This window comes from Cryptotermes secundus, unplaced genomic scaffold (genome assembly GCF_002891405.2).
Source record: "Cryptotermes secundus unplaced genomic scaffold, Csec_1.0 scaffold374, whole genome shotgun sequence".
NCBI lineage: Eukaryota > Metazoa > Arthropoda > Insecta > Blattodea > Kalotermitidae > Cryptotermes > Cryptotermes secundus.
This window is the reverse complement of record NW_019741302.1, coordinates 1,211,217-1,222,706: the sequence shown is the minus strand read 5'-3', so window position 1 is coordinate 1,222,706 and position 11,490 is coordinate 1,211,217. Positions and strand designations below refer to the sequence as shown.

Below are 11,490 nucleotides of genomic sequence, written 5' to 3'. Positions count from 1 at the left end.
GAAAGTGAGGAGGAAGAATTGATTGGCTAGCGCGCGTAATGGTGTAGACGCGGGCTAGCGCCGAGCGTAGTATAAATGCGATCGTTTGAAGCAATCTGATTGGTTAGCGCGCGTGATGGTGAAAAGTGATGTGAAGAGCGAGCGTTGCAGAAATGCGTGATAATGTGGGATGTTCCCACAAAGGTAATCACCAAGGAATGAACAAAGACTAAGTTGAAATTAGAGGATAGTGTTAAAATTGATATGACTGAAGGGTAGGGTGTGAAGATGTGGGGAGGATTTAACTGGTAGGACAGTGTACAATGATTGACTTTCATGCACATGGGAATTATCTTTTGGATTCCAGAAAAACGTGGAATAACTAATAACGTTTTGAAAGAAGACCGCCACTGTGGAGCTCCCAAGTTAGACACCTAATGCTTCATTGTGCATTATGGACTTCCTGCAACTGTAAAATAATATGCACTATTTTGTTATGTTAAGAAACTTCAGTAGTTTTATATAAACTCATATCTATTTGTTAACACAAACGTATCTTACTTGTAGGTTCCCGTTGGATAATGACAGAGTGGTGTTACGTGGCTGCATCCTGCGGAACACGCATTGGTGCTATGGTGTTGTCATCTTTGCTGGAAAGGATACCAAACTCATGCAGAATTCGGGCAAGACCAAGTTTAAGCGCACAAGCATCGATAGGTTATTGAATTTCATAATTATAGGGGTAAGAGCATACAAAAGAAGTACAGTATATTTAATGTTAGAAATTGCAGTGGTTGTAAATGAAAATAAATGTGGAGTTCCACTTCTTATATTAGAAGATTGTGAGAGAGTTGCTCTGTGAAATGGTATTAACAATGAACTGTGGCATACCAAAAATGTATTTGTTAAAACGAAATTTCATGGTACATGAGTAAAATCTGCAATGGATGTAATAATGTATACTGTACTAACTGTGCTGTATTGTCTTGACGATGGGGAACTGTCTCACAAATGAAACTGCTAAATAAATGTAAATCATTACTCCTGGTATCTTTTACTACTTCATACGTAGTAGCAGCATCTGAAGTTTCTACAACCAATTTTATTTCTGTTTTGCATGTTTCACCTTCTTGACCCTTGAAAGTCCTTTAAATTTGAATTCTCTTGCAGTCCAGCTGGTAGATAGAAACAGATTTCGAATTGACAGTTAAAAGAAATTGGTATATTATGTTCTTGCAGTGAACGTTTTTATGTGCTTCATATGTAATTCTTTATCCCATATTATGCATGTAAATGTTTTGTCAGGAATTTCATTAATATGAAGCGATCTTTCTCGATAAAAACCAATGATAATTGCAGGAATAAGATGTGTTATATGGGTGTTTGTCAGTAATACCTTAAAAAAGTTAACAAAACTCTTATATGGATCACCAAAAAAATGTCTACCTTTGGCTCACTTTAGCACTTCTACATAAACGTTATGGTTATATAGGAATTATAGTCCAAAACAATATGGCAAAGTCTTATGTACCAAGATGTAACTCTCATGTGACAAAAACTAGTGCAACATGTATGAAATATTGTATGTATCCAGCAAATTTAGGGGTGAAATTTAGTATGCATTGATGACACATTTGAATTTGCATAGTTCTCTGCTAAAGTTGGTAAATATTATTATATTATTAGTTTCTGTACATTAGTAATGTATTTATGGCACATTGTTCCAGATTGTGTTCTTCCTGCTGTCCATGTGCCTGTTCTGTATGATAGCCTGTGGGATTTGGGAGACCATCACAGGTGTTAACTTTCAGGAGTACCTGCCCTGGGACTCACTTGTCCCCACAGAGCCACTCAGTGGTGCTACTGTTATTGCTTTCCTCGTCTTCTTCTCTTATGCCATAGTGCTCAACACCGTGGTGCCTATATCTCTCTATGTCAGGTATAGTAACCACTGTTTTATTTTTAGAGTTAGATCATTAAGAAGAACTCCTATTTGTAAGGACTGATTGACCTGGAAGAATAAAAGAGAAGGGACTCTTAAACAAAATATTCTGCTCATTAGCTTTAAGAAGAAGAAATAATAGTTAAGTCAGCCACTAGAGTTTAATTTTAACAGTTTGTGGCTTACCTGTTTTGGAATCTGAAATTAATCACAAGGACATTGACAAAAGAATACTGTATGTCAGTTCTAGGGCTGTACTATTAAAGGAGTATGCAGTCCTAGGCTGAGTAAATGCTTGTATCATGGGTTCAGATCTGCTCTAGGGCATTGATGTTTGTATACATTTTATTTTCACCATCACTCACTGTACTAATCACGGTAATACATCTAATTTAAAAATTCTACCATGACCTAGCTCACACATGCAAGTAAAATAATATGACTTGAGAGTACTGCAGAGTGATACCCAGGTCTAAGCAAACAGAAAATGTGGGGAAATACACTCTGAGAAGGGACAAAAATAATAGGTGTAATAGGCAGCAAGCTTCATTTTTGCAGCCCATTTCACAATAGCCTGAAATGCTTGACTGCATATAGTATCCATGCAAGAATTTGTTCTGTCTTCCTCTCATTCTTTCTTCCTACCTTCCTAGATTATATTTTAATGGCCATACTGCTTCCAACCAGTGTTTATGACAGAGTTTTACCCTGGGATGCAAGCATTGCACTTGCCATCTAATGGCTTTTTTCAAGGTAATTTCCATTTATCCTGCAGGACATAATATTGATTTCTTATTTTTTCAGTGTGGAAGTTATCAGATTTGCACAGAGTTTTCTTATTAACTGGGATGAGAAGATGAACTATGAAAAGACCAACACCTCAGCGAAGGCACGAACCACCACCCTCAATGAGGAGCTGGGCCAGATTGAGTATATCTTCTCTGACAAGACTGGAACTTTAACACAGGTAATACCTGTTCATGCTTGCCAGTAAGATTGATAGGACCTCATACGGCTATTCATTGGTGTACCTGCCTTGTATTGTCATATTTTCTTGAATATCTCATGCCTGTGAATAAGCTGTGCACTCCATTTTTCAGGAGGAAAAAGAAATACAGATAAAATGTATGTGAATTTGTTAAAGTATTGAAGTATATCCTAGATTTTGAGTACAGGGTTTCTTGAATATTAGAAGACATGTTCTTCAGTTATTTCCACTATATCGATGTATCTTCCAGGATGTGACATTCTGGCAGTGGAAGACACTTGTTCTTTTCCTAGTACACAACTTGTTTGTTGCATTTAATACCACAAGCCCTCCCATTTCTCATTCATGTGTTCATGAAGCTCTTCTGTGTCATATTTATTCTGTCTCTTAAATTTAAGTTTTTTGCCATTCATGAATGACTGTAAACACATGCCTGTAGTTGTAGTACTCACATTTAGCAGAGTACATGCACATCACATTACAGATTAATGTCCACAGATCAGATTGCTTCCACTGCTACACACCAGACATAGCTGCACGTAGGTATGCAGAAGGAAGAACTTGTGTGATTGTTAAGGTGATATTGAAATGAATAGAATGCCAGCCTTGTAAAAAGTAGGCTGCACACCATTGCCAACCTTGGAATGAATAAACAGACCATTTGCTGTTGGAACCTTGTCATAAATTAGCTGAGCGTCTCACTATTTGGTCGCATATTTTTAGATAGAAGCATGTGGGTTGTAAGAAAAAATACAGCATTAGGTGTGTGCAGAGTGATGTCAAGTATTGGTACCACAGAACAAGGCTGTAACTGTGGATGATGCTTTGATGTATGAGAGACAGATGACATGCGGAAAGTACCTAGAGATTATTTCTGTGACAGTGAAATTTGTGATGCATTTATCAGATCAATCAGAAACACACAATTACCCAGGCTCAAATGTGTGGATGAGTATTTAGAGTCCATGTTTCTTGACACACATTATTAAGCATTCCATTCAATTGTGTAACATTAATGCAATTGTCTCAGTGATTGTTGCCTAAGAGAATTGTAAAGATTAACTTCCAGAATCACTGATTTGCTTAATTTCATTAATTAAATAGAGGCTTTACTGTAATTTGATACCAGAAACATTATTTTTCTAATTGAATTTATCCTTCTCTTGCAGAACATAATGACATTTAATAAGTGTTCCATCTCATGTAAATGTTATGGTGATCTCATAGATGAAGCAACAAATGAAGTGATGGAGATTACCGAGGTAGGTTAAATTTTGTTATTATGTGTGAGAAATCTTAATTTCTTGTTTGATTTATATATTGTTATTCATATTTGTGTATATGTATGTGTATTTAGTCTACATTACTGTTTTCTGTATATTATGAAAATTTTCCTCGTAGATTGCTTTAGAAACGGCATACGTGTATTACATATACACACACATATTATACACAGGTGGTATCGGAAAGTTCCCAGACTGTTAATATCGTAACTGCCTCAGTGAAAAAGATGGAAGGGGAAGCCAAGGTCACAATTCTGCAAGCCTATTACATCAGTCTGCCATGTGACACTGTGCTGTGAACACGCATTGTTTTTACAAGAATGCTTTTTCTACTTCAGTTTATCTGCAATGGATGGCAAAATTGACCAACATGCCTGCATTAAATTTTGTGTGAAGCACAGTAAATCCAGTACTGAAACCTAAAATGCTTCATGAGGCTTTTGGAGAACATTTTTTAAGCCAAACAGCGGTTTTTGAGTGGCATTCACGTTTCAAGGCCAGTCAAGTGTCAGCTGAAGATAAACGTTCAGAGTGACCAAGCACCAGCAAAACGACAGAAAATGTTGAAAAAAATCCAAGAACTCATCCATAAAGACTGTTGCAGAACAATCCATGAGCTCACAGACACCGTTTGGATCAGTTACAGAGTTTGCCAGGAGAGCTTAACCGAAAATTTGAACATGCACCATATTGCTCCTTCATCACAACAACATGCCTGCCCACATGTCCCTGAAAACCACAGAGTTTCTGACTAACAGCAACATGATTGTTGTTCCCCAACCTCCCTACTCACCAGACTTAGCCCCCTGTGATTTCGCTTTGTTTCCCAAATTGAAAATTAAACTGAATGGAAGTTTTGAAACAGTGTCTGACATCCGAAGGGAATAGTAAGCAGTACTCAACAGCATGAAGGAAAATGACTTCCAGTGTGCTTTTTAAGCATGGAAAAAATAATGGGATCGCTCTATATGTTCCCAGAGAGACTATTTTGGAGGAAATGGCAGCCAAAATTTAGTAAATTAAGCCAGCATTTATTTTTTGACATAGTCCAGGTACTTTCCGATACACCTCATATGTATGTGCGTTGTTTCAAACTCTTTAACAATAATATGCAAACTGCATGAATTTTTCCATTTAAGAACAGCTGAAATTGTCATTGTGTGTCCATTTGTATTTGCTAGTATTAAATACAGGTTATGGGAGACATTTGAGAGGTTTCCTGTGAGGACCAGTGTGTTCTACGGACACGTTGAGCCAGTAGATATCTCATGTCACAACATACAGTAGTCTCACAGTTCCTCACATGCAGATTAACCACTGGACTTAGAACCCCACAAGTATTGATTATAGCTTCCAATAATGATGTGTTGCCCATCACATCCATTGGAGTAATTTGTGTCAGTGATGTTTTGCGATTTGCAGTAGACAATACATCTTCACATCCTATAGAAACTTGTATATTTATCGCTTCTTGCACCGCTTGTCATTTAACAAGGGTTGTTTTCTTCTGTTTGGAGAGCTATTTATCTCATTGTTCAGTGACAGGCAGCAGCCTATAAATAAAGTATATGGTTCTCAGGGTTGAATTCTGGATAGTAAGTGTGTATTTCTAGATTTATGGATTATGCATTGCTTTTAATTGTCTACTTCTCCCCCTAATTATCATCATTAATCAAGATTTCACTATACTTGCCTCTACTACTTCTCCCCCTAATTATCATCATTAATCAAGATTTCACTATACTTGCCTCTACTACTTCTCCCCCTAATTATCATCATTAATCAAGATTTCACTATACTTGCCTCTACTACTTCTCCCCCTAATTATCATCATTAATCAAGATTTCACTATACTTGCGTGTATCGCCTGTTGAGCTTGATCACTTGATCACTTGATGTACTTCATCCTTTTGTAAGGCACAGTCTGTGCTCAGATTGTGCAATAATGATGTGACAGTACAGTTCATTACATTTTTAGATTCAAATCAATATCCTTGAAGTGCCTTATACTTTGAAGATACGATGCTGACCACAAGAACTACCAAACTTGGAAATAAATCTTGGAGATCTTGGCTTTCATAGATGAAGTTTCTATGTAATTTCAAAATGACTGATTGGTGCAAACGTATTTGATGTAAATGATAGGGTTCTGTCCGATATTTGAGTTTGGCATGACTGCAACTATGGAGAGTAGTATCCTCTGAGAAGTTTATTGCAGAGATTTTATTGGCATACTCTTCAACCCAGGAGATGAATGGAGTATATTCCTCCAGAATATCACTGAACTTCTAGCAGACTACATGGAGTGACATCCTAGAAGATAGTACTCTTCCACTGGGTTTTAGATCATGACAGGAAGTGTGTTAATGGAGGAAAATGTGAATACTTACAGAAGCAACCCTAGCAGGACTATTATTAGCCTGAAACTTTGGAGTGTAATAGAAACATCTGTCTACAAGGGATTTAAAGAAACAAATACACAAAAGTTACTGACCCTGGATTACAATGAGCGATATAACGGAAAGTTTTACATTATTGCTTGCCCAGCGGTACAAGAAGGTTTTGCAGTTCGAAAGAGGATTTTTTTTTTGATAGTCTGTGGCAAAGTAGCACCTGCTCCTGCTGTGCTGGCACATTCTGTAAAAGAATAGAAATATTTACTAATATGACCTTTGCTATATGTTTTCTCTGCAGTTTGTGTAAAAGCATACAGTATACTGTTTTAAGACAAGAATGACACTATCAGGACATATAAACTTAAGCATTTATGTAATGTGATATTCTCATGCAGGAGTGAAATTTTCATGTAGAATGTAATCATAATGTAAATGTCAAGAAAAGAAAGCTGATGACTCAAAGAGAGATAGAGATTATATGTGCATTAGTATGTATAGGCCTGTTCCATCAGTAATGGAGATGAACCAGGGTGCATGATGATAACCGAAAGTGACTATGGATTCTTCAGGTGTTATTAAGTACAATATTGGATCCAAAATTACATCATGATTTCAGGTTGTGTTCCTGTTTTCAGTGTATAAACATTTGTGTGCTCCATTGCAGTTCGGGAAATTTTATACACATTTTCAATATTCTTTATTTTGTAAATTTTCATTTTAGCATATAAGTTTCCAATATTTATGAAAATTTCTGTAGTCATATTTCATTTAAATTAATGCTAGAGTGAGAGCATATGGATTGTATGTTGAAAATATGGAAATATTGTAGGAATAATATTATCAGCTTTGTATGTGACAAATTATTTTGCAAGAAATATTTGGGAAAGAAAAAGGGGATAAACTTCTGCATTTGAGTTTTTAATTAAGTATTTTATCTTATTTAGTAGCTTATATCTTACTGTGTCCCATGTAGCAGCCATAGAGATGTCCAGTATTAACAGATTTATTAATCCATTTGAAAGTAATAGTAGATGTACCCATCATCTGAACAGTAACTATAACCAGGTCTTGCTTTCAGGCTTTCACAGTGGTGTGGTTCTGTTAGTGATCCTATTTTTGACAATGGCACCATCTAGATGCAGCTGTATTGCTGACGTTATGAGGATTCTTACTGTCTCCATCTTCAAGGCAAATTTGGCAATACAGCTCACATCTGGATGGTATCACATTAAATAGGATCAGTTTTAAGACTTGCTGGTTACACAGATTTTTTTCAAAAGGTTTGAAGGTATCTGTATATAATTCTGTGGAATTTGATCAGCTTTTGGTATATATTACTGTAAACCAGATCACAATAAATAGAGTAAAATCATGCTGGAAAGTATAGATGTAGTTATCCAACAAGGCATAGATCTATGCTTCATGTTAGATGAGAGTCCTGTTTCCATATATTGCTTATGTGGTCTGCTTTATTCTGATGTGTCATAAAAGAGAGACAACAATGTGTTTATAGCTGAGAAGTCCACATGCTTCCACTTGGCATCTCTGTGTGCCTGTTATGTTTGTGCATGTTGCCACATATTACTTAGTAAATCTATTTTTTTCCTTATGCTTGAGGGTTGCTCCCATGCCTTAACTGATTGACTGACTGCTTGGTTGATAGGACCTCACCGACCTCACCGTGCCCTCCGTTCGGTTGACTCCCCTATTGAGTTTCTACTCAGTTCAAACACTGGTGAGAATGAAAACATATGCATACACGTTTTGTGCCCATGGGCCTGCACTCCAGTGAATAGTTTCTTCAAACATATTGCCCACCTCGAATAGTACCCTTGATGGGCTTCAAGTAGCTCTCAGTCCTAAACCAAGACCTCTTTGTTTCCACTTCTGATGTTAGTGCTTGGTGTACTCATTCCCGACTTGCCACTTGCGGTGTAGTAGCACATTAACTGTGTTGAATGGACAGTGTGGTAAGCTAAATTGTATGCACTGCTTGATCTGTGTGACATTATAGCCACTGAAGAATGTTCATAATGTTTATTGTATAAATTTACTTATTAACAAGCCTATGTTTTAAGGCCATAAACAAATTTAAACAAATATAATAATGCTTACAAAAATGACCTTGTGCCCAAAGAGGTAGGAAGTCTTAAAAATTAAAATATTTAGCATGTTTATGCCATTTATTTATTTATATGAGCTACACACAACAGAAAACCAGCTTTCAGGCATTATCTGGATCAGATCGTAGCAGATGTAGTAGAATTTGAGTTTCTTCACTCAGTGGAAGAGATCCCATTTCATATTCACTTTCAAGATGTCCATCTTATTCCCCTAAGAAGAAATATGCCTTTCATTGAACTGACACCAGTAAGACTCAGTTCAACCAGGAAATTTCCTATGTCTGGAAACTGAACCTTCTCAAATAATCAAACCTCTGTATTTGAAATTTATAAATCAACAGCTTTTCCATTGTGTAACCAGATTTGAAGTGTTTAAAACTTCCTTTGTTTCATTAGCATTTCATTTGATTTGGAAATGTACCAGATTAAACTGATAACAGACTTCAGCTTTCTTCCAGTTACTTATAATTTACATTACAGATTATACTTCTCTGTTCACTTCAGTATGTTTTATGCTCATCTCCATAACTGAATGTTATATCCAAGTGGAGCACTCCTGTTTAATATACCAGAGGTCGCAGTTTCAAATCTTGTCCTGAAGGCCGACTATACTGATGGAGACTTCTCATGATTTTCCTCAGACATTCCGGGCAAATGCCAGGATATGATGTCAAATTAGGCCTCGGGTGCTTCCTTCTGATCCTTTCCAATTCATTCACTAATCCTGTCATTCATTGCTATATTATCTGAGCTGTAGACAGCACTGTTAATTAAAGTATACATAAATAAATTAAAATTGTGGCTTCTGTATTATCAGTTTTTCATCCTTCATTTCTTCATCATGGATAACTTCCTTCTCCCAAAATTTTTATTTATAATTTTTCTTTCCCTTTTTTTTGTCCAGTCTTTTTTACTCCTCTGCCATTTGGACTGGTTCCTGTTCTCTTTAAGTAAACCAGTCCTTTCAAGAGTTGACTGTATTAGGATAAGAAATGCCCCCCCTGATTAGAAATTGTTGATTATGCTGCACACTGAAGGTTATTCAGTTTTACCCTGAAATGCTTAAAATGGTTAAGATCTGTACTATATCTCAGGTATTTGAAAGTATTAACTTCTTCAGTTGGTGTATCATTTAAAATTGTTTTGGCTATTATTGCTTTGGGGGGGGGGAAGATATTAAATTCCTTCTTTTCATTGCTGATATTTCTATACTGTATTTGTTTGCTGTCATGTGTAATTTAAATAAAACCTTTTTGTATACAGTATAATCTTGTTATTATTACCTGGTCATCAGGAAATAATAAAATGGTTGTTGGGAATGTTTTCTTATAATAGGCACATTTTAAAACATTTGCCACTTTTATAATATGTTTTTAATATCAGTGGTTCATATTAACTATGTTGGCCTACCTAACACCATGAAAATAAAATTAAAAGTGTTACTTTTGTGGTTCATTGGTATTCCATATACTACTTGTATGAGAAGCAGTCAGATGGTATGTCTTCCACATCCAGCCAACTGATAACAGGTGTTGTTAGCTAGTTCCATCAGGCTTACACTAGCCATCTGTGAGCACAGACACATTGGAAGAGACACAGTATAGTTTAAGCTTTGGATGAGGGGTGAGTGTGTTGCATTCCAGGCTGTCACATTACTTAAACAAGGTATGTTTAACTTTAACTGCCTGTTTGCTCTTATGCAGCACACAGACTCAGGAGAGACTCATTAAGTTATTATCAGTGACAGCTGAGAGAAAAGTTCTTTGACACTGAGAAAACAGTCCAAATTTGTATGACTCTGTGATAGGTAATTTCTCTAAAAGAATTATCATGTGGGACTGAAGTACAGAGTGGAATGAAAATGTAAACTTAGTAATTGCTAACTATTTTTTCTTAATTTACATTTCCTTCCTTCTTTATTCCTTAAATTAATTGTTAATTTTTAGAACACATTAGTGTAGCTGTTATGTATAATGTATATACTCAATTGCCAGAATTGTCATGACCTCCCCACACCTTGGACTTTGGCCAACATTTTCAAAAAAGTCATTCACCGTCACTGGTCAGTCAGTATATGTATTAGTAAGATTGGTAAAATGCAGTCTGTACCAGTGTGCACACAGTTTCCATATACATTCTTTGCACATTTGTTTTCCCAGTGCTTCTAGTTCTTAGGAATAGTTTGATGAAGACATTAAATACACGCTGAAAAATATGTTACCATTGTCACTTTGTATTGTTTTCAATGGTTGCTATTGTTTACTATTGTTTGTGTGTTTGCTATGCTTCCTGTGGTCACTATCGTTACCAGTGGTTACTATCATTACTGCGGTTTAGTAGTGACACTAATGTTGCTTCCACCTCAAAAGTTCATGCATTCACCACTTTGCTATTAGTAATTATAGATATGGAAAATATGAGTTTGGGGTGGCCTTCAGTGGCAATAAAGAAACCGGATTCATGCTCTAACCCTTTATTAAAAAAAATCAGACAGTCGAAATGTTATCCCCTTCAATGTAGTCCCCTCCCCGATCCCTACACCGCTCCATGCGAATTTTCCACTGTTGGAAGCAGTGCTGCAGGTCATCTTGTGTTATGCTCTTCAAGAGTTGCGTCGCTTTTGCTTTCACTGCATCCACGGACTCGAACCTGGTCCCTTTCAGCGCAGACTTGATTTTTGGGAAGAGAAAAAAGTCGCACGGTGCTAGGTCCGGAGAATACGGTGGATGTTCCATCACTGGAATGTTGTTTTTTGCCAAATACCTCTTCACAGATAGCG

General features: G+C 36.5%; 1 protein-coding gene across 5 annotated transcripts in view; it reads left to right on the top strand.

Annotated features, from left to right (window-relative positions):
- Window positions 1–11,490, top strand: part of LOC111872695 (phospholipid-transporting ATPase ID) — a 242,203-nt gene that overhangs the window by 190,563 nt on the left and 40,150 nt on the right. For all 5 annotated transcript variants that reach the window (XM_023866826.2, XM_023866825.2, XM_023866824.2 and 2 more), the window contains 4 exons: window positions 547–721; window positions 1,707–1,918; window positions 2,726–2,888; window positions 4,079–4,171. In XM_023866826.2, the coding sequence (XP_023722594.1) occupies window positions 547–721; window positions 1,707–1,918; window positions 2,726–2,888; window positions 4,079–4,171 (643 nt within the window). The remainder of the gene's footprint in view (window positions 1–546; window positions 722–1,706; window positions 1,919–2,725; window positions 2,889–4,078; window positions 4,172–11,490) is intronic.